The 24,055-nt window shown below is 39.5% G+C and overlaps 1 protein-coding gene across 1 annotated transcript; it reads right to left on the bottom strand.

Annotated features, from left to right (window-relative positions):
• Nucleotides 1–9,300: 9,300 nt before the first annotated feature.
• On the bottom strand, nt 9,301–10,944 carry LOC145823676 (uncharacterized). Its single transcript, XM_082923183.1, has 3 exons — nt 10,932–10,944; nt 10,190–10,848; nt 9,301–10,113 (listed from the first exon to the last, which is right to left on the bottom strand). Exons 1-3 carry the CDS (start codon nt 10,942–10,944, stop codon nt 9,388–9,390), a joined length of 1,398 nt encoding a protein of 465 aa, XP_082779309.1. The 3' UTR covers nt 9,301–9,387.
• Nucleotides 10,945–24,055: the final 13,111 nt, after the last annotated feature.

Raw genomic sequence — 24,055 nt, 5'->3', positions numbered from 1 at the left:
GTTTCTTTACTCATAATTCTCTTATTAACAATCTCACTCAATTTAATTCTGAAAACAAACGGAATAAAAATATAAAGAAGAGAAAGTATGACAAGAGAAAAACGTACAAGGGAGTTTGATAGTATGGAAAATATTTAAAAGTGAAGGAATGGGTACAAAGAAGTCGGTTTGATTAAAGGAGAAATGAAATATAGAAAGAGGTGTGGTGATGGATCAAGAAGAAATAGAGAAAAGGAGTTCATATTAGCCAATAGGAATTGGATTAGAGGCAAAGTACGAGCGCTTGGAAGCTACGAGATTGGCTAAGTTACATGCATTAGAAAAAATGGCTAAAGTTGGCTTAAAAAAAAAGTAGAAAGAAGTGGGAATCGATCTAAAGGAGGTGGAGGTCACGTAAGCTCTATTTGGTTGAAGGATTTGGTGAATAAAATGGAAAGGGAAGAGAAAATAGAAAGAAAGGAGAAAAAATTGATAAGATTCGAATTTCATACTATGTTTGATTGAGTTGGAAAATGGAAAAAGAAAATTATCCAAGGGGATGTTTGGGATGTATTAGATTAGTATGTTTTTTTACTTATTATGAAAATATGTGTATAAAAGTGGAGAAGTAATATGATTCCAAAAAGATATAAAAAAAAAAGAGTAAAGAAGTATGCATTTTAGTTCATGCCAAACAAGCTCTAAGTGAACCCAAAAGATAAAAACTAGAATTGTATTTCTCTTTCACTTTGTTTTCCCTTGTGTTTTCCATTATAACCAAACAAAAAGTGAACTTACATTTTTTTTTTCATTGTTGTTTCTCTTATCAAATCTTCCAACCGAGCACAATCTTATAGTTATGGTAAATCATTAATACATATTAATGTTTGGGGTTTTTCTTAATTATAATCCACCACATATTGAAGTTTGTTGGGTGACATAGCAAACTGTAATTGTAAGACTGTATTTGGTTAGAAAGTTTGATGAGAGAAATGGAAAGGGAAAAAGAAATGCAATCTCACTTTTTGTTTGTTATGATGGAAAACATAAGAAAAAAGGAAGTGAGAGTGAAATGCAATCTCACTTTTTATCTTTTGGGTTTATGTAGGCTCTTTTTTTTTTTCTCCAATTCCCAACTCAACCAAATATAATTTGGAATTCGAATCCTATCAATTTTTTGTCATTTTCTTTCTATCTTTCTTTCTCTCATCAAATCTTCTAACCAAATAGAACCTAAGATTTTTATTTTTTGGGTGATAATTTAGACTATTTTTTTCTTTTATTCTTACCAATTGTGTTACGGCACACATTTGCTGTGTAATACTTAAAACACGACGTTAATGGATGTGCAACAAAAAATATATTTAAATGCAATTCAAATGAAAATAATTAAAATTAGTTTGATTCTACATATTTATATATATATATATTGAGAGGGTAATTTTTGGGAAAAATTGGGCCGAGCTCCGAGTTTGGCTTCGAGGCCCAAAACGCGAAGGACTAAGTAAAAAGGCCGTAATGGCTACTTCGGCCTAGGGGCAAGGTTACTCCGGCCTTAAGGAGACAAAGTTACTTCGGCCCGAGGAGGTGAGATTACTCCGGTCCAAGGAAGAGTAAAGCCACTCCGGTCCGGAGACAACTCGGAGTTAGGCCGGTCTCAGAGTTAGTCCGGCCGCAGTATGTTCTGGGAAGACCGGTTTCAGAATTAGTCCGGTCGTGACATACAGCGGTTGGGACGGTCAGAACTTGCTATTTGGAAGTTTGAACTAAGCACATCAAGGTCAAACAGGGCAGCCGAAGTAATCAATTGGAGGAGCAGACCGAGCTAGGTATAGTTCGGCCCTCTGTGGCTCGGTATAGCCAATTTTACTTCGGTCATGTGGAAGTTCGGTCATATAAAAAACCATCCCACTTGGTTTAAGCAGTGGGGGAGGGTGCAAAAGGATAAGCATTATCCTTAGGAGAATGAATCCTAGGAGGACTCTGCATGGAGAAGTACAAGTCCTACTAGGATTGTGCCATACGAAACTTATAAAAGCTCACAAGCAACACCTTGGAGGAGGTAATTGAACACAATCTTTCTGAGAACTTAGAGCTTTGTCTATTTGTCAAGTTTTCTGACTTAGGCATCGGAGAGGTTTCCGGCACACACCCGCCGGCTAGCTCTCGTTTGTGTTTTCAGGTGACAAAGCGACGTCGTACGGAGGAGCGTGGACTTGGTCAACAGGATTATACGAGGAGAATTATTTCCTCCCCGTACAATTGGCGCCGTCTGTGGGAATTTCAGACAAGAACAAAAACCTCTTGACTAAGCTTCTCCTTTTCTCATTCAATGGCGCACATTGAAGAACCACCACAGTCCGCCGTCGACGGGTTAACACCAGACGGGGGCGCAAGGCGAGAAGGATTACCCCCTGTCCCTCCAATGGGAGATCTAGAGCCCCAGCAACATAACTCCAGGAGGAGTGGCAGGGGAAGGCGGAATAACAGCCCTCGCCATTCTCAAAGTCCTGACAGACAAAGGAGGAGGATTGATCCTCAGGCCTTGGAAGATCGCGTAAAGGAGCAAGATGAACTAATTCGAAGGATGGCGGCGGACATGGAGGCTTTGAAACGCCAGATGAAGACTAAAGACGTTGCGACAGGAGAGGGGCGCAAGCACAAAACGCCCCCTCGCCACTCAGAGAGTCGTAGTAGGAATACTACACCTTCCCAAAGAGAGAGCAGAAGCCTCAGGACAGGCGACACTCACTCCTTATCTTCAAGAACTCGTCACTCCAGGTCTGAACGGACGAGATCCGAAAGATCATACACTGAAGGAAGCACGTATTGGCCTTCACATTCACACCAAACCAGATCCAGACAAACCGAGCTACCCAGGTCATCCGACTTACGAACCGTACTAGAAGAAAAAGCACGATGCAAGGAGGATGCCAGGGCAAAGGATCCACACCGAATTTCGGCCCTACAACGGTTGGCTCCTCGAACGCATGGAAGCGTCGAGGTTGGAATGCCAATACCGCGACCGGCCTACGAACCAGCGGACAAAGCATTGGCAAGACTACAGACTTCGCCGTTTGTCCCAGCGATCGAAAACGCACCCCTACCATCAGGCTTCCTTCAGCCGAAGTTCAATACATATGAAGGGAAGACGGATCCGTATTCTCACCTCAGCCACTTTCGCCAAGTTATGGCTGTGTACAGGCGAAACGAGGCCCTAATGTGCATACTCTTCCCATCAAGTCTGGGCGACTTAGGCTTGACTTGGTTCGAAAAACTCCCAGAGGGCAGCATAGCCTCCTGGGCCCAATTGGCAGAAGCGTTCGTAACAAGGTTTCGGACAAATACTAAAACACCGGTGGAGATAGACCAGCTACTCTCCATCGACATGGGTGAGAAAGAAACCCTCAGATCTTACAACAGTCGCTACTGGGAGACATTCAACCAGATTGGAGACTGCCCCACCAATCTAGCCATTGCGCAATATAAAAGAGGCCTACCAGTAGGGAACCGACTAAGGGATTCAATTACCATGACGCCACCCCTCACCATGGAAGCCCTGATGGAGAGAGTGCATCAGCACATCAGGGTAGAAGAAGATGGCGCACGTTCCAAAGCCAAAACAAGTGCGGCCACGGTACCAGAAAAGAAAACCTCAGCAAAGGTTAATACGGTGGACCGAAGTAACAAAAATGGACGTGGCAGACGAGATAACGGAGAAGACCCAGACAAAAGATGGTTGAGAATCCGCACTGCCATAACAACAGTGTTCAAAAAACCAATATATCGGATTCTAAGCGAAATCAAAGATGAGCCTTTTGTCAAGTGGCCAGCCAAGCTTGGGGAAGCTCAGAAGAATTACGACGACAGATCACGGTGCACCTTCCACAAGGAAAAGGGGCACCGAACTGAGAATTGCACGCCCCTAAGACAGCATTTAGAAGAATTGGTGGCAGCAGGCCACTTGGATGAATACATTGAAGGAGGAGCGCAACCGGCCCCCCAAGATCATGACCAACCCAACAGAATGCCAAACGACGCACCACCGCAAGGCATTATCAATGTAATTCATGGAATTTTTGAACCTGAGCGCGTATGCGAGCTTAGAGGTTCAATCAAGAAGGCTGAACACTTTAGGGAAGTATTAAGTTCCCAACCCGCCATCAAGAAGGGGAGGACAGAGGCAACAAACGTCATGTCCTTTTCGGATAAGGACTTGGAGCGAATTTACTGCCCCCATAATGATGCCCTGGTTGTCACTCTCCGAGTCAAGGATTTTGACGTCAAACGGATTCTGATTGACCAGGGTAGTTCATGTGAGATCATGTATTACGACACATTCAAACAACTAAAGCTGCAAGACAAAGACTTGGCACCTGCAGTTTCTCCCCTGATTGGATTCAACTCCATGCCAGAGTGGCCTGTCGGCAAAATAATCCTTCCAGTCAGAGCTGGAAGTGTATCAAAACAGGTGGAGTTCTGGGTATTGAAGGTCCCCTCCACCTACAACATCATCCTGGGCAGAACATGGCTGCATGCCATGCGTTCAGTGGCGTCATCATACCATCAGGTAATGCGGTTCCCCAATGACGCCGGTATAATTGAAGAAGTCTATGGCGATCAGATCATGTCAAAACAATGCTTCGCCACAGCAAATGGAAGCCGAGCTGCCAAAGGATATGTTCATTCGGTGGAAGAGCCAGAAAGTAATGGACTATTCGCTGACGTCGGCAAAGAGGCTGATCAGAAAGCAGTGGAAGACTTGGTGGAGGTAAAAATAGATGAGAAGAACCCGGATAAGTTCTTCTTGCTTGGCTCATCATTGTCCAGCACTGAGAGATTAGAGGTCATGGAATTCTTGACTTCCAATATCGAAGTGTTTGCCTGGACACCTTACGACATGCCAGGCATTGATCCAAACTTCATCAGTCACCAACTCAATGTCCACCCATCTGCCAGACCAGTCATTCAACGCACGCGCAAATCGGCACTCCACCACGCCGAAATAGTGGCAGAAGAGGTGGGCAACCTGCTGGAGGCAGGAGCAATAAGAGAGGTGCACTACCCAAAATGGATCTCGAACACCGTCGTAGTGCCAAAAAAGAATGGTAAATGGCGTGTCTGCGTCGACTACAAAACAGTCAACAAAGCGTGCCCAAAAGACAGCTTCCCTCTACCAAGGATAGATCAACTGGTGGACTTAACGGCAGGACATAACCGACTTAGCTTTTTGGATGCATACAGAGGCTACCACCAGATCGCCATGCATGAACCAGACCAGGAGGTCACATCCTTCACAACACCAAGGGGGTTATATTGCTACAAGGTCATGCCCTTTGGCCTAAAGAACGCAGGGGCGACATTCCAAAGGATGGTCACCAAGATGTTTGAACCATTGTTAGGCAGAACAATGGAGGCGTACATCGACGACATGGTGGTCAAAAGCAAGGATGAGAATGACCATCTGAAAGACTTAGGCGAGATGTTCCAGATCCTGAAGAAACACAAGCTACGCCTCAATGCGTCCAAATGCGCATTCGGAGTTGGATCTGGCAAATTCTTGGGCTTCCTGGTGACCAACCGAGGTATAGAAGCCGACCCCTCTCAGATCAAAGCGATCCAGGAGTTGGAGAGACCAAACTCAGTTAAAGAAGTGCAGCATCTTACTGGTATGGCGGCTGCACTCAACCGGTTCATAAGCAGATCGTCGGACAGGCTACGACCGTTCTTCCAAGCTTTAAAGGCCAAGTTTGAGTGGGATGAAGAATGCGACCGAGCTCTGGAAAGCTTAAAGGAATACATGTCTTCCCCACCACTACTTGTTACTCCAGTACCTGGTGAAGAACTCTTTTTGTACCTAGCAGTCTCTCAACACGCAGTCAGCGCAGTGTTGGTTCGTGCAGAAGGAATACAACACTTGCCCATCTTTTATGTCAGCAAGACATTGTTGGGAGCCGAAACAAGGTACTTACCATTGGAGAAACTAGCATTAGCATTAATGATGGCATCCAGGAAATTGGCACACTACTTTCATGCCCACACCATAGTCGTCCTTACGGCCTTTCCATTAAAAGCTCTGTTTGAAAGGGCGAACTTCAGTGGGCGAATTTTGAAATGGGCAGTAGAGTTGGGACAATTCGATATCAAGTTCCAACCAAAGACCGCAATAAAAGCTCAATCTTTGGCAGACTTCGTTGCAGAGTTTACTCCTGGAAGTCATCATATCTGTCCAGTCGACCTGACTAACTCAACCGAACTAGGGACGGGAGTTGACGCCGGAATAACGCAACCCCTAGTGAAAGGTAGTCCATCGACCGAACTAGAGACGGAAGTTGACGCCGGAATAGCGCAACCCCTAGTGGAAAGTAGTCCATCAAGCACAAAGGCAGACCACATTAAGGACGACAAGGAGGAGCCAAACAAAGGCTCACCAGCAGTTCAAACAGAGGACGAAGGGCAGACAGCCAATATGGACTTTGAAGAAAACACCATCCTTGACCCCACGGCATCGTCTGACCCTTCCACATGCTGGAAACTATTTGTTGGAGAGATGTGGAAGCTCTTTGTGGATGGAGCATCCAACCGACATGGTGCAGGACTTGGCATAGTCCTCATCTCTCCAGACGGCCTGGTTATAGAGCAAGCAATCAACCTTGGCTTCCCAGCATCCAACAATGAAGCAGAGTATGAGGCGCTTATCGCAGGACTCAAGTCAGCACACTTCATGAAAGCAGCCGAACTAATGGTATACAGTGACTCTCTGCTGGTAGTAAACCAAATTTCGGGCGAATACGAAGCAAAGGACGACAGAATGGCCAAGTACCAAGAGTTAGTCAGAACAGAGATCAAGAAGTTTGATGTGGTAAGGATAGAACAAATTGGCAGGGAGGAAAACAGCCGAGCGGACGAGCTAGCAGGCTTGGCCTCAATGGCAGATACATCGATCCCTCATCCAGTACTCATCGACTTCTTACCAAGACCAAGTATAGAAGACCCCGAAGCAGAAGAAGTATATTGCACTGAATTAGGCCCTTCATGGATGGATCCCATCATCCTGTTCCTAAAAGACGGCATCCTACCAGCAGAGAAAAAAGAAGCCAACAAAATAAGGGCAAAGTCGCAGCGATTTTGGCTGTCTCCATCTTTTGCATTATACAAGAAGTCATTCTCTGGGCCTTACCTCAAGTGCGTTCATCCCAACAAAGTAGAAGCCTTCCTGTTCGAAATACATGAAGGGGTATGTGGAAGTCATCAAGGGGGAAGGTCGCTCGCCTACAGGGCTATTTCGCAAGGATATTGGTGGCCATATATGCAAGCAGACTCAGAAAAATATGTGAAAAAGTGTGAAAAATGCCAGAAATTCGCGCACCAAATACATCAACCAGCAAGAGAACTCCTACCCTTAACTAGCCCATGGCCTTTCGCAATGTGGGGCTTGGACATAGTAGGACCACTTCCAACAGCACCCGGTGGCAGAAAATTCTTTCTCGCAGCAACAGACTACTTCACAAAGTGGGTGGAAGCAGAAGCATTGGCGTCAATCAAAGAGAAGGATGTGAAGAAGTTTGTCTGGCAAAATATTATCACTCGGTTTGGCATACCAAAAGCACTGATCTCAGACAATGGAACTCAGTTCGACGGCAGAATTTTCAGAAGCTTTTGCGAAGAATACAAGATAGAATTCTACAATTCTACTCCGGCATATCCTCAAGCAAATGGGCAGGCTGAAGCATCAAATAAAGTCGTCTTGGATGGACTAAAGAAAAGGCTAGAGAAAGCAAAAGGCAAATGGGCGGACGAACTCCCTCACGTCTTATGGGATTACCGAACCACACCTCGGCGATCAACAGGAGAAACACCATTCTCCTTGGCCTATGGAATAGAGGCAGTCATCCCACTAGAAGTTGGCCTCCCCACAATCCGAAGCGAAAATTTTGATCCAGACTTAAATGGAGAAGCCATAGCCTTAGAACTCGACCTTATAGAAGAAAGAAGAGAAAAAGCAATGGTTCACATCGCCGCCTACCAACGAGAGTTAATCAGAAAATACAGCAAAAAGGTACATCCAAGACAATTCAAGATTGGGGATTGGGTACTACGCAAAGTAATGGGAAACACCCTAATCCCAGGAGACGGCAAGTTAGGCCCAAATTGGGAAGGTCCTTATAAGGTGGTTGGATTAGCAGGCAAAGGGGCATACCACCTAGAAGACAAGGACGGCAAGGCAATCCCTAGGCCATGGAACACGGCCAATCTCAAGTTATTTTACTTTTAGCTTTTTCTTTTTCAAGCATATGTAATTTTCTCTTCCTTCAATAAAATAAGAAATTCTTTTTGGCACAAATTACCCTTTGTAAAAGTTAGCTTTCAAGACTTACGTATATTACAAACATGTTACTCTAAGTTAGCTGGAAAAACTAACTTAAAGGTTGGCTGGATTAAACCAACACCCATCCTAAGCCCAGGATAAGGATCCAGGCTGCAGGACATTTGGTCGGAATAACCAAATACTAGAAGTTAGCTGGAAAAACAAACTTCAATGGTTGGCTGGAATAAACCAACACCTGTTACTCCTTAGCCGAAGTAAGCGCATGACTAAGGAGTGGTTGGCTGGAATAAACCAACTCTTACTTTTCAGCCGAAGTAAGTGTAAGGCTGAAGAGTGGTTGGCTGGAACAAACCAACACTTTGTACTCCTTAGCCGAAGTAAGTGCATGACTAAGGAGTGGTTGGCTGGAATAAACCAACTCTTGTTACTCTTCAGCCGAAGTAAGTGTAAGGCTGAAGAGTGGTTGGCTGGAACAAACCAACACTTTGTACTCCTTAGCCGAAGTAAGTGCATGACTAAGGAGTGGTTGGCTGGAATAAACCAACTCTTGTTACTCTTCAGCCGAAGTAAGTGTAAGGCTGAAGAGTGGTTGGCTGGATTAAACCAACACTTTGCACTCCTTAGCCGAAGTAAGTGCATGACTAAGGAGTGGTTGGCTGGAATAAACCAACTCTTGTTACTCTTCAGCCGAAGTAAGTGTAAGGCTGAAGAGTGGTTGGCGGGATTAAACCAACACTTTGTACTCCTTAGCCGAAGTAAGTGCATGACTAAGGAGTGGTTGGCTGGAATAAACCAACTCTTGTTACTCTTCAGCCGAAGTAAGTGTAAGGCTGAAGAGTGGTTGGCTGGATTAAACCAACACTTAGTACTCCCCAGCCGAAGCAATTATGTCGGCTAAGGAGTGGTTGGCTGGTAAGTATAGTTTAACCAACCAAAAACCGAAACAACACTTGGAGTAATAGAAGACATTACAAATGCAAGCATATACACAATAACCGGAATAAGAGAAGTAAAATTTTCATTCAAAAAGAAGTCATTACAAGGCTGCTTAGTTCGGTTACAAAGAAAAGACTACAAAATTAAGAAAAAAGTTCATCTATTTCGGCGTCGAAGGCAGCATCGGCGTCAACTTGAAGACCGGTTTCGGGCACTACAACATTTTCAGAAGGAAGGACGGGTTCGGCTGGAGCCACGGCTTCACTTGGTTGATCAAGAGTTAGATCTTCCACCACGGGCTCCGACCGAACTACCTGATCTGCATTCACAACTGAAGTATCCTCAGGGGCAGAGTCTTCATCAGAAACTTCATCGTCTGAGCCCTCAAGGAACTGCTGTTGCATGGCCGTGGCATAATCCATCAGGGAGTTCGGTATAAAGTAGGCTGGAGGGTTGAAAACCTCGGTCTGAGGATCATGACCGAGCTTCTCAACGGCTCCCCTCCAGCCGCACTTAAAGAACAGATCCTTGGCCGCATTGCATTGTTGGGCATAAGCATCCTCTGCCCTCTTGAAGCCTTGTTTGTCGGCTTCCTTCACCTTCTCTTTTATTTCGGCATCCTTCTTTCTTTCAAGTTTTAGCAACTCGCGCAAGTACTTGTCCTTCAGCACAATGGCAGTCTTTTGCTTTTCGGCCTCGGCCGAACTAACCATTCCGGTCAGACGACCGACCTCACCTCGGAGTTCGGCCATTTCCTTTCTGGCCTCCTCTAGTTCGGCCGATTTCGCCTCCGCCTCTGCCGCAGCTTGCCTTGTCACTTTCCTCAGCTCCAGCACCTTCCTATGGGTGATTTGATTTTTCTGGATAGCCTGACAAAGCAACAACTTCAATTTAGCCGAAGAAAAAGAAAAGTAGAAAAACAGAAATACGACCGAAGTTACTTACCAGAATCATTGATTTCGTGGCTGACCGGATGGACTTCAGCTCGGTGGTTAACTGTTTGTGGTGATGTTCCATGTCTTTAGGCAGACACACACTCTTGGCCAAATTGATGGCCAACAGGTGGTCCTTCTCAGCAACAACCGAGTCTGTTTCCAGAATGTCTCGGTCGTTGAAAGATAGCTTCGGTGCCCAGCAACTAATGGTCCGGTCGGAAGACTCCGGTCGAGGGCTTGGTGGTAAGCTCGGCTGAATGACAGGTTCTTCATCAACCAAAACTCGTTCGGGTTCGGCAGTCCGGGGACGTTTGGTCCGGCGGGAAGAGGATGGCTGTTGGGAAGGGAGGGCGACAACGGCAGGCTGCGATTGACTGGGAGGCGTTACTTCGGGCCTAGCCGTTTCGGTAAGAAGGGCCCTAACTCTGCTCCTTTTCGCCATCTCTTCTTCTGCTGTTAGAGGGACAAGCCTTATCTCGGGCAGAGTTGGGTCCGGCTCCGGTGCTTCCTCGAGAAGAAAATCAGTTACCTTTGCTTTGCGGCGACCGCTATACCGGTAGGTCGGCTCAAAATTTAGAAGCTTTGACCAACTTCTTTCTTTAACCCGTAGTGCGGCTCGCAGAACCCCAAGGTTGGGATAACTGTACAAGGAACGGAGATGGGCGAAATCTGCAATAAAGAGATGTGTTAGTTCGGCTAATAAACTAAACAACCGAGATAACAAACAAGACAGAAGACCGAAGCAAAATTACCAGGCTCTCCCATTTTCCAATTTATAGGTCGGCCAGGAATTTGAGCTTGAAAATCCTCAAAATTCCCAGAGACCCAAAGGAAATCATCATCGTTAAGATCTTTGTCCGGAGTATGCTTAATTATCTTCTCTCGGCGGCGGCGAATTCTGAGGTAGTAGACCCACCCAGCATTCTTTGAGCCGATGGAATACTGATGGAATATTTCGGCTAGACCAAGATTTAGTCCGGTTTGGTGGTTTAATGCGTCTATTCCCATTATAATACGGTAAGTATTGGTGGACAGTTGGGTAGGACATAACCTAGTCTGTCTAAGAAATTCGCAGATGAGCGGTTGGACAGGAAACCGTAGTCCGGTTTCAATTATTGACTGAAGGGTAAAAGGGACGGAGCCTTCATTGTCCCAGGGAGTAGCATCTTTCTTGGCCAACTCCAGTTGGACATCATCAGGAATCTGGTAGTCCTGCCTGAATTCGGCCATACCACCAGGGGTTTCGACTAAATATCTATACTTACCCATTTGTTGAATAAGTTACGAATAAATTATTTCGGTACGAAAATTTGGCTCAGTAGCCCGGTTGAGCACACGTAGGAGTGCCTGGGCAACCTAAGTCTGCAAGGTAGAAAACAAAGGGGTTAAGCACAGATCGTGGGACCGCGCTACAAATTATAAGCAAGATATACAAATCCTACTTCGGCTCAGTGGGCTGGTTCTACCTCGGCTCATCAGAAGGTTTGTTAACTCGGTCTTGAGCAGGTTAGACCGGTTTTAACGTCTAGGGGCAGCTTTCTGAGTTCGGTCTAAAAAACTCAGAAAGCTGGTTTAGTCCCAAGGCCTAAATCGGTTGCAGTTTGAGGAAAGTTACTTCGGTCGAAGCCCCTAGGGGCGGCTTTCTGAGTTCGGTTTAAGAACTAAGGAAGCCGCCTGGGCCCCGAAAGCCTTAGCTCGGTTATTGACCGGAGTACCTAGTTCGGTACGTGCACGTTTTTCCGGTGAGTTTATCTTGGCTAGAGTGGTTGAGAAGAAACTACTGCTATTCCTTTGAGTCCTAGTTCGGTTGTTCTCTGAAATCTATCTACATACACAACACAAACAGTATCCTGGTTCGGTTGGGATGTGATTCTGGATCGAAATCGAGTTTTTTCTAGGGTATATGACATATACTCTTGGGTTCTATGGTTTCTTCATCAAAGTACGAAGAGCAAAGCAGACAAATGAAGAAAAATGTTTGCAAAAAGCATACAAAGCAAAAACAGATGGAAAAACAAGTAACAAAAGCGAGAAGGGTAGACCTGCTTACCAGATTGAAGAAGAAGAAGCTGAAGATGGAGCAGTAGCAGCAACAGAAGCACGAACACAGTAAGCTCAGAACTCGAGCAGCAAGAGAACAGAGAGAGAAGACGAAGGAATAGCAAAAGTGTAGAGACCCTAGCCTCAGGAATTACTTTTGTTAGAAAGCCCAAAATTTGGGCGGGAACCGTTTCAAGATCACAAAGCACGAAGACGGCGTGACAGCCGTCCTTAACCAATCAGAGCCTGCCACGTGTCATTGGAATGAGAAGCGTTACAGTCGCTGTGATTGAAGAGACGTTTTTGACCGGACATAGTGATATCTGAGGTAAAGTTAGATCGGCTAGAGAGGCTAAAGGGTTCTTAGATCGGCTGAAAAAGCCTAATGAAACTCTAGCTCGGCCAGTAGACTGGTAATCCCAATCTTGTTGCACAGATGGAATTAAGGGGCAATTGAGAGGGTAATTTTTGGGAAAAATTGGGCCGAGCTCCGAGTTTGGCTTCGAGGCCCAAAACGCGAAGGACTAAGTAAAAAGGCCGTAATGGCTACTTCGGCCTAGGGGCAAGGTTACTCCGGCCTTAAGGAGACAAAGTTACTTCGGCCCGAGGAGGTGAGATTACTCCGGTCCAAGGAAGAGTAAAGCCACTCCGGTCCGGAGACAACTCGGAGTTAGGCCGGTCTCAGAGTTAGTCCGGCCGCAGTATGTTCTGGGAAGACCGGTTTCAGAATTAGTCCGGTCGTGACATACAGCGGTTGGGACGGTCAGAACTTGCTATTTGGAAGTTTGAACTAAGCACATCAAGGTCAAACAGGGCAGCCGAAGTAATCAATTGGAGGAGCAGACCGAGCTAGGTATAGTTCGGCCCTCTGTGGCTCGGTATAGCCAATTTTACTTCGGTCATGTGGAAGTTCGGTCATATAAAAAACCATCCCACTTGGTTTAAGCAGTGGGGGAGGGTGCAAAAGGATAAGCATTATCCTTAGGAGAATGAATCCTAGGAGGACTCTGCATGGAGAAGTACAAGTCCTACTAGGATTGTGCCATACGAAACTTATAAAAGCTCACAAGCAACACCTTGGAGGAGGTAATTGAACACAATCTTTCTGAGAACTTAGAGCTTTGTCTATTTGTCAAGTTTTCTGACTTAGGCATCGGAGAGGTTTCCGGCACACACCCGCCGGCTAGCTCTCGTTTGTGTTTTCAGGTGACAAAGCGACGTCGTACGGAGGAGCGTGGACTTGGTCAACAGGATTATACGAGGAGAATTATTTCCTCCCCGTACATATATATATATATATTTTGTTATTGTTTAATTTTAAAATATATTTTTGATGTTTTGTTTCAAATCGAGCATAGTTAAGATTTTATGCTAGTTTATAATGAGATAAAAATGAGGGTTTTTTTTTTCTTCTTTCTACATTCCTAATTAATAGATTGTACTAGTTTAAGAGCAACTAAATAAGTTTTGTTCAAGGACACTAAATATTTTCTGCACAAAACTGCCCTTACTTTTAGGGGTGAGCAGCGGATATACCGATCCACCAAAACCGACCGAACCGAACTGATCCGCCGCATTTTGGACGGATGCGTGATGATGAGCGGACGGTTGCGGATTGATTTTCTCCAATCCGTCAATCTGGCGGATGGATGACGGATTTGAGATTTCTTTGGCCGCAACTGAACTGCCAAACCGCGAGCACCCCTCGTAATACTTTATGTGGATGAGACATGCTGTGATTATAGTAAGTGGATAAAGTATGCAGTGATTGTGATATTCTAAAGTTTCAAACTTTCTTGCTTTGGATGAGACATGCAGTGATTGTAATATTTTTTTAAGTCATTAACTGTAATACTTTCTTCTTCTTCTTTTTTTGAGGAAGTGCACAAGTTGAATTATGTTGAAAATTTATAAAATTTTAAACCGCCAAACCGATTCGTATTCATCCGCTAAACCACCAATCCGCTCAATCCACATTCGCCGGATTGGTGGACGGATGCAGATTGATTTTTTCCAATCCGCTAATTTGACGAACGGATGGCGGATTGGAGGTTCCGTAGCCGCAACCGACCCGCGCCCTTGTGTTTGGTAAGAAGATTTGGAGTTGTGTTTGGTAAGAAGATTTGGAGAGAGGTTTGGAAAAAGGAAGGGAACAAAAAAAATGTGTAAAACTAAGTGAAATATAGTTAGATTTTATTCACATTTTACCTACCAAACACAGCATTACTAAAATCACTGGCCTTATGATTTTTCGATGACCCCTACTAATCGCAAATATTTTCTTCAACAACTCTTCTGGTGAAGTAAAACTTTACTTTAAAACAAAAAAAAATTATCGATGACCACCACTAATCGCCGATATTTTTTCCAACAACTCTCCTGATGAAGTAAAACTTTACTTTAAAACAAAAAAATTATTCAAAAGTTGTCATATTTAGAGCCCTCAATTGAAATTTTTAGACATAAATTTGAAATTAAGTACGCAATTTTTGCATTTGATTCTCATTTTTGCAATTTTTAACCTTTATTTAAAGGCTTACTATGTCTAGAGAGTCAAATTCCATTTCATTAAGACGCACAGTGAAATTTCATTGTGCAGGGACAAATTTCACTCTATATTTCATTGTTTAAACATAGTAAAAATTAATAAGATATTAAATAATATCTTCACATATATAAAATAATAAAAAAAAATTGATAAGATATAACGATACTCCAAATGAGAACTAATAACCTGACTGTTATTTTCCTAAAATAAGAGTAATGGCAGGTCCAATACCTATAACAATTTGGTTGAGATAGTATATCAAATGCGGTAATTATAGTATTATTTTATGAATTTTATTAACGTGTGTTTTTAAAATATACATTAAAAAATTTAAAATAATTATACATTATATAAATAAATACAATAAAGATTACATGACACTTTCAAATCTTCTTAACAAGATTCTTATTTTACTTTCCTATTATTTTTTAAGAGAAAATAGGATAAGTCTCATGAGGTTGAATGTATCACATTATTGATATGAAAAGCAAAAAGCATACAAAAGTATATGGTACATTGTTAAATTATTGATATCTAAGGCAAAAAGTATAATCATTGTTACATTATTGAAGTGTCAAAATATAGTAATTTCATAATTTTGATATGATTATGCTGGTCTTTTTTTAATAAGCCTAAATTAACTGAAATTAATACAGATGATGTGAAAACACAAGAATAAATAAGGTAAATATAGATTTCAGTATGAAAAAATGGCAACATAATTTTTTTGTTCATATGATTAAGTGCAGGATGAAGAGATTAAGGAGATGTGGAAGAACAATTTTGAAAAATTGTTAAATGAGGAACATGGTAGAAGGTCAGCAGGGGAAGAAGTGGCCAGTAATAAGGAAAACCAAGACTACAAGTTCTATCGTAGGATTAAGAACTTTAAAGTCAAGATTGCACTTAAAAAGATGAAATCGACTAAAGTTTTAGACCGACGATATTCCTATTGAAACTTGGAAATGCTTGGGTAAAAAAGGAGTTGCTTGGTTGACTAGGTTAATTATCAAGATTTTGTTGACTAGGAAAATACCAGAAGAGTGGAAGAATAGTATTTTAGTGCCAATCTATAAGAATAAATGAGATGTCCAGAATAGCAACAACTATAGAGGAATCAAGCTGATGTGTCACATAATGAAACTGTGGGAGAGAGTGATGGAATGTCGATTACGAGATGTAACGGAGATTTCAGAGAATCAATTTGGATTTATGCCGAGTAGGTCAACAATAGAAGCGATCTATCTTTTGAAGAGAGTAATAGAGAAGTATAAAGAAAAGAACAAAAAAAAAGAGACATTCATATAGTTTTTATCGATCTTGAGAAAGCATACGATGGAGTACCTCGGGATATAATCTGGTAGGTGTTAGAGAAGAAAAGGGTTACAAAAGGGTACATTATAACGGCTTGGGTCAGACCCGACCCTTTCATGTTCTTGGATCTGAGATCCGATACTTTTATTGTGTCTATACTCTTTTTTATCTTGTTGTTATTCGGATTTAGTTGTTTAGAGTTATTGATTGTATGGTGAACATGTCGGGAGTTAGTTTTTCAAGAGAATTGATGTCTGTTTCTTTTTTGGTTCGCTCGAGCGGTGGTTTCGTTGCTCGAGTGGTTTTTAAGTTCTTTCAGTACTTTTGCAGGTCTGCAAAACTATTGAGAGTATGGTGATTTTCGCTCGAGCAGTCTTCTATAGTATACAAAACTTCTGGAAGGGAGTCATTGTGCGCTCGAGCTGTCTTTTGATCGCTCAAGCGGTCTGTTCATATATTAGATTTGGGAAAGGACTTTTTTTTGTCACTTTTTCATTTCCTCTCTCTCTCAAAAACATTTCTGAACCTAATTTCTCCACTCTCTCTCTCTAGTTCTTGCCTAAAACCCTCTCATACACTCTAATCCATTGATTCCACCACCTTTGTGCTTTGAAGTAAAACATAGATATTGTAGATGAGATCAATCTAATCGAAGAAAATTTTGTTTTCGACTCCGCTAAACTTCAACACTAGTTCTTTTCTTCTTCTAATCTTGAGGTAGGAACTTCTTCATCCTTCTTATATGATTCTTAACTTAATTATGTTTTTCTTGTCAAATATTGTGATTTGGGAGATAGGGGTTTGATTTAGGGTTTGATTTTGAAATAAAAAATGGGGGTTTTCAAAATGGGTTCTAAGAAAGGATGTGGCAGTGAGTATGTTGTTGAGTTGTGTTGAAATATTTGAAATTTCTCTTAAAAATGGGTTTTTGAAAGTAAAAGATGTTTTATTTGAAATCATTAGTGTTTGACCTTTGATTAAGAGGGGAAGATGTTAGGTTTTGAAAAGATAAAATGAATGCATCTGTTGATGATGAGAGTGGAGTTAAATATGTATTATCATTCCCATTTTGAAATTATGAAATTTTATTTGTTATTGGACATTTATCAATTGTATAGAGATATCTGTTTTGGGCTATTAGTGGAGTATAGCTTTAATTGTTATAGAAATTGTATGAGAATTAGGTTAATTGAAACCAATCACTCATATATTTTGCATTGAGCATTATTTCATACTTAAACATTAAAAATGCATCGTTTTGAGAGAGAAGGGGTGTATACCTTGGTAAATCTGGTTAAGGGTGTGGTTGTGATTTTATTATGTTGACATGTGTATCTTTGGTGAAAGTTCAGAAACGCCCGAGGTTATATGCCAATCCTTCCTGTTAGTACTAGTAAAATGACTTTGGTAGTGTTTGCATTGCCTATTGGCAAACACATGCCTAGAGATTCCTAGTGTTTTGTATCCATTGCCTTATTTTTCTGGTTTAAAAATATTGTTTTATGAATTGATATACAAATAACTGAGACATTGCATTGTTTTGAAAGAGAAAGTATAATTATTTGAAAACGACATGCATATACATTCACCATATGACTTTGTTAAACTTCATATGTTGTGTTCAAGTATTTCTACTAGGCTTTAGCTCACCCTACGTGGAAAACAACTTTTAGGTGCTGATGATATGCCTCTACCACGTAGCTTGGGAGGACCTTGAAGCCAAGTGCTTCTTTTATTCATTTATGTAAATATTTGTTGGAGAAGCCTTGTGCTTTATATGTTTGGAGTTTAAACTCATTTTGTTGTTCCCAAGTATTGACTTAGAAAGATGTACCAGTAAGGGATTTACTTATTTGTACATTCTTTTATTCAAGTTCCTTCATACATGACATATGCTATAGATTCAGGATTTAGGATTTATGAATGTATACATGCATATGTCATCTTTTGTAGGATAAAAGAGAATTAACGGAAGATCAATATTGGCGGTGTTTGGGAACCTAACTTTAAGGCTAAAATAGCCTCAAAAAAAAAAAAAAAAAAAAAAAAAAAGCCTAATAGCCCCTAAACCAATGGTTTAAAAAAAATAGCTCATCTGTGGGGCTATCACAGTGACAGTGTAGGCACAGCCTACCACTGTCATAGTGGCAGGTTGGTAAATTATAATTTTCCCTCTAGATTGATTTTGAAAAATATGAGGTTAGGGACAAATTTATCATTTTAACTTCAAACATCATTTCAACACATTTTTTAATACACCAACTCAAATAAAAATCCATCCAATTTTTCCAAACACAAAAACTAAAATAGCCTACTAAAATAGCCAAAAAGCCTCTAAAATAGCCACTTCCCAAACACTCACATTATGTAAGTTTCTACTTTTCTATTGAATATCTTGAGGTGGGTTTGTTGTTTTTATTTTGGGGCGTTACATACATTGATGTAATTAAGGACATGTATAAAAGTGTGGTGACCACTATTAGATCGTCTGCTGGAGAGATAAGTGAATTTTCAATTACTATGGAATTACACTAAAGATTAACCTTAAGCCCTTATCTTTTTGCTTTAGTTATGGATGAGTTGATGAGAAATATTCAGGATGATATGCCATGGTATATGCTTTTTGCAAATGATATCGTGCTAGTAGATGAGACTAGAGAAGGAGTTAACACTAAGTTGGAAACTTAGAGAGAAGCACTTAAATCCAAAAGATTTAGGATAAGCAGAACTAAGATAGAGTACATAGAGTGTAATTTTAGTAACAGTAATAATAGAAGCAGATGAGAAGTAAAAATTGAAAATCAAGAACTATCTAAGAGTGAACATTTTCGTTATTTAGGATTGATTATCACAACAGTTAGGGAAATTGGAGCGGATGTAGTCCATAGAATTAAGGCAGGGTGGCTTAAGTGAAAGAGTGTGCTTGGGGTACTGTGTGATAAATAAGTATCCATTAAACTAAAAAGAAAGTTTTATAGAATAACTATTAGACCGGTAATGCTCTATGAGACGAAATATTGGACAACTAAGAAAAAACATGTAGATAAGATGAGTATTGCTGAGATAGGGATGCTAAGGTGGATGTATGACAAGGCTAGAAAAGACAGAATAAGAATGAGTATATTCGTAAATGGGTAAGAGTAGCATCGATAGAAGATAAGTTGAGAGAGAATAGATTGAGATGGTTTGGTCATATACAACAGAGACCAACAGAGACAGTAGTGAAGAGATACGATCCAGTGATGGTAGATGAAGGGTTAGGGAAAAAAGTAAACCTAGATTGACGTAGATGAGTGTAATAAATAGAGATATAAATCTCTTTAATTTGACTAACCAAATAGTTGTTAATAGAGTCGAATGGAGCAGAAGGATTCATGTAACTGATCCCATTTAATAGGACTTAAGGTTTGGATTGGTTTATGATTAATAATTTTTTGATAAAAAAATGATTAAATATTAACTAAATTAAAACTTCAAGAATTATATTAAACTTATAAAATTTATATGGTTCTTAGCATATATGGCTATGGTATGAATATGTCAATCTCACCTTCACATGCAAGTTTTGTGTACTCAAAATGAGAGCATATTACGTTCAAAAAAAGAAAAGAAAAGTGAGAGCATATAAATGACAAACTTACTTAGTCCCATATAGTGTAAAAATGACTCATAACCCGTGAGCAGTTCAAAACTTGTCCGCGGTTCGAGGTGGGCCCAGTCCAATTAGGCTTAGGTCCGAGCCCAACTTGGAACCTTAGGCTTAGGCCATCATTTTGAAACTTGGCCCTACCGATGGCCCTGTCCATCGACCCACTTAAGGCCTACTCAAAGCCTGGCTTGCGGCCAAGCTCGTCCGACCTACCCGAGACTCAGTTTCATTTTTAGTGAAAAAGAATAAAATTTTAATAGAAAAAATTTAAAAAATGTTTAGGCCTGCCCAAGTCCCAAATACCTCCGGATCATGAGCCTGAGCCTAGGCCTAATTTTGTGACTCGTGAGCTGATCCAACCCGGTCTTACCCAAATTTTGACAGAAATCTGTGCGGTCCATCATGGGTCAGCCCAAGTCAGGTCAAATTTGCACCCGTAATCCCATATCATGAAAAGGCAATGCCAAGTGGCAAGCAGGTAGGTGTTTACTCAAACTTTTAAAATGAAGAGACATGTGAGTACGTTGCACCTCAAAGGAAGCAATATTACACTTTTTTAGAAGTACACATGTTCATCTTGTCTTATTTTTAGGAAAATTTTATCTTAGGCATGGCATATGTATTTGTTATATATTTTTATAATGTAAGTTGTATATTTGTATAATAAATATTATGTAATTTTTTAAATAAAATTGTAAAATTTTATGATTCAAAAATAAAGTTATATAATTTTTTGTTATAATATTGTACACATTTTATGGTTAAAAATGTTTTGATGGCAAAATGCTTTAACATTACTAAAAAATCACATATATAATAGTATATATATATATATGAGTAATGTTAGGGATCTCATGACTTTTATCAAATTTTTTACTAAACACTCACATGTTAGGTTTCGAAAAGTGGTTGTGATCACTGTAATGGTTGTAGTGGTACAAACGCAATTACGGGTGTTAAGGTTGTAGTGTAATGGTTATAGCAACTAGAATCGTAAATTTTTTTATTTTACACAATTTGAAAAAATCTTACCAATACGCTTTTTTTTTTCCAAAATCACATTTATTAGGGTTTAAAATAGATTTTGATAAATTTTTGTTAGTTTTTAAATATGAACCAATATATTTCATATTTTTAAATCATTATAAAGTGAGTTTTTTTTACATTTTAATTCAATAGTTAATGACTTTAAACAAATCAACACTTTCTTGTAAGAATAATTGATTTTAAATGTCTACAAAATTATTTTTGAACAATACTTGAACTAACTAAATAAAAAATATTTACAATAATTAAATAAAATTATGCCATAAAAAAATTAGTTTTGAGTTTTTAAAAATATATATATTTTGTTAGACAACACTTTACAGCTAATTAAATAAAATTATTTATAATTTAGTATTAAATGAAATGTTTATAAAAATAAAAATTGTGTCATAAACAAAAATTATTTTTGAGCTACTAATTTTATTTATTTATTGAGAAATATTTTTTAGACAACACATTATAGTAACCAAATAAAAAATATTTACAATTAAATATTAAATGAAATGATTATAAAAATAAATACAACTGTTGTTTATATATTTTTATTTTAAATGCTAATGTAATAAAGTAAAAGTTATAAACTATAAATTATAAAGAAAAAAATTCATATAAGGTTGCTGCAGAATATGTATGCTGTATATTTTGTAAGCTTTTGTTTTCATTTTTTAGAAAGGAAATTATTTAGAATATTATAAAAATGTTTAATGGTATGTAACGAACCATTACGACCGTTACAGTACCGTAACGTAACACTGAAATTATCATTACACGTGTGAATTTCTATCACACCGTAAAAGCATGTGTAAGAAGTAATGTCTACCACCGCAACTATTATGTACCAACGCTTTTTGAAACCTTACTCACATAAGGTCTCGTTTGGGAACAGACTAATTTAGTAAATTTTTGGCTATTTGGTTAAAATATGAACTAAAAAAAACTAGTATGTTTGGGATGACTTTTTGACTTTTTACGAAAAAATGTGCAAAAAGTAGAGAGAAAAGAGAATCTTTGACTTTTTGGTATGAGTTGTTGACTTTTTGACTAATTTAGTAATTTTTTGACTTTTTGACTAAAAAATTTGGTTGCCAAACGAGGCCTAAGTATAGGATCTACACTCATGTAAGTTTTAGTAAAAAATTTAATAAAATTCTTGAGGTCTCTAGTATTTTTCTATATATATTTTGCAGGCGAATTACACTAACGGCCCCTATAGTTGGAAACATGTGTCACTTTGGTCCATGATCTTTCAATTGTGATACATTTGACCCTGAATTTTGAATCATATTTCAAATAAGGATAATTGTAGATATTGTCGCTCCATTCAAGGGTCAATTTGATAAAAATATAAATTAGTTTGACAAAAATAAATCTCAAAAAATTATTTTTAAATTTCAAAAAATTATTTCTACTCACCAAAGATAAAATTATATAAAAATGATAAATCTTTTCCATTTTTATTTTTATTAAATTAATTTTTAGTATGTGTTTGGATGATGATTATGTAATGAATGGTTATTTTTATTGATATTTTTGGATGGTTATCATATAATAAATGGTAGGGGTGTTCACGATTTGGTTGTGACCGGGGAACCTCCAATCTGCATCCATCAGCCGGATTGACGGATGTGGATTGAGCGGATTATCGAACAGATGTGAATCTGTTTGGCAGTTTAAACTTTTACAAATTTTGAACATAATACAACAACTTGTCAACATTTTTTTTGGGATAACAATTCAACTCAACATAATTAAAAGATTATAAAATAAATTGTCAAATATCAATAATAAATACATATAAGAAAACCATGTATTATCAAAACTGTTTCATTACTCGTTTTGGGTAAACTACTAATAGGTCCTAATAGTTGGACTTAATTTCAATCAAGTCCTATTAAAAATAAGTCTTGATAAAATTGTAGCTAAAAATAATTTTTTTGTGACAATTTTTTATATACGTCGCTAAAAATTGACAATTAGTATTTTTTTTTTTGTCATGATTTTTATAAATTGTAGCTAAAACTTATAATTAGTGACATTTTTTATGACAAATTTTTTCCATAGGACCTATTAGACAATAAGTCCACTTATTAGGACCTACACGAAAGTACCCCTATTGTTTTTTTATTCAAAAACTATTTGATTTTTTTAAAAAAATGACAAGTAAGTATTATATTTTTCACACAAAAATATCAAATATCAACACTTGCCATTTGATAAAAGGATTTCCAAATTGAAACAAATTGAAAACACAATGTCTTACAAATTACTAGGGGTGCTTATGGTTTAGCAATTCGATTACGATCAAAGGAACCTCAAATTCGTCATCTGTCCAAAACTAGGCAGATTGAAAAAAATCAATCTGCAACCGTCCGCCCGTTATCACGCATCCATCTAAAATGCGACAGATCAGTTCGATTCGGTCGGTTTGCGTGGATCAAAATATTCGCTGAACACCCCTAATAGATGGTTACATTTATTGTTAACAAATATTTTTGAATGGTTATCATGTAATTAATGATTATTAGGTTTTTAATATATAATCGATATGTTTAATATATGAAATGTTTTGAATTTTAAATTTTTTGATTTAATAGATTGGTATAATAATAACATCAAAATTGTTGACATATTTGACTTTTGAGAAAATAAAAACTAACATGACAAAAATATATATCAAAAAAATTATTTTTAAAAGGGAGTTTTTTTGATAAATTCACTTTCTAAGAGCTTTATTCCATCCAACCCATATTTTTTTTGACTATTCCATTAGGTCCTATTTGAGATAAGAAGACCAAAATACCCTTTCATCTACTTATATTCCATTTAGTTCACATTATTTTCTTATGTTTCAATAAGTCCTATGGGTGACATAATTACCAAAATACCTCTAATGTGAATGTTCACACCGTCAATGTGAATGTTCATATCGTCAATGTGTAGGGGCTCGGCCCATGTCAATCCTCGTGGGTGCCTGGAAAAATTCGAGTCGGGCCGGGGCGGGCCCGGCTCATTGACAATGTGAATATTCACATTGACATGTTAACATTCACATTAATAGGAGTGTAAAATTGGCCCGCGTCCCATGGCGGCGCAAAACTCGCCGGCGGCCCATGGACGGCCCGAGGCGGGCCCGGTTCGGCCTGTTGACAATGTGAATATTCACATTGACATGTTAACATTCACATTGATAAGAGTATAAAATTGGCTCGCGGCCTATGGGTGGCCAAAAGCCTGCTCATGGCCCGGGGCGGGCCCTGCCCGAGCCGTTGACAATATGA

This window comes from Camellia sinensis, chromosome 4 (assembly GCF_055761805.1).
Source record: "Camellia sinensis isolate YWXY chromosome 4, ASM5576180v1, whole genome shotgun sequence".
In the NCBI taxonomy this organism is placed as follows: Eukaryota; Viridiplantae; Streptophyta; class Magnoliopsida; order Ericales; family Theaceae; genus Camellia; species Camellia sinensis.
Note: the sequence above shows the minus strand (reverse complement) of the source record. Positions and strands in the feature narration are given on the sequence as shown.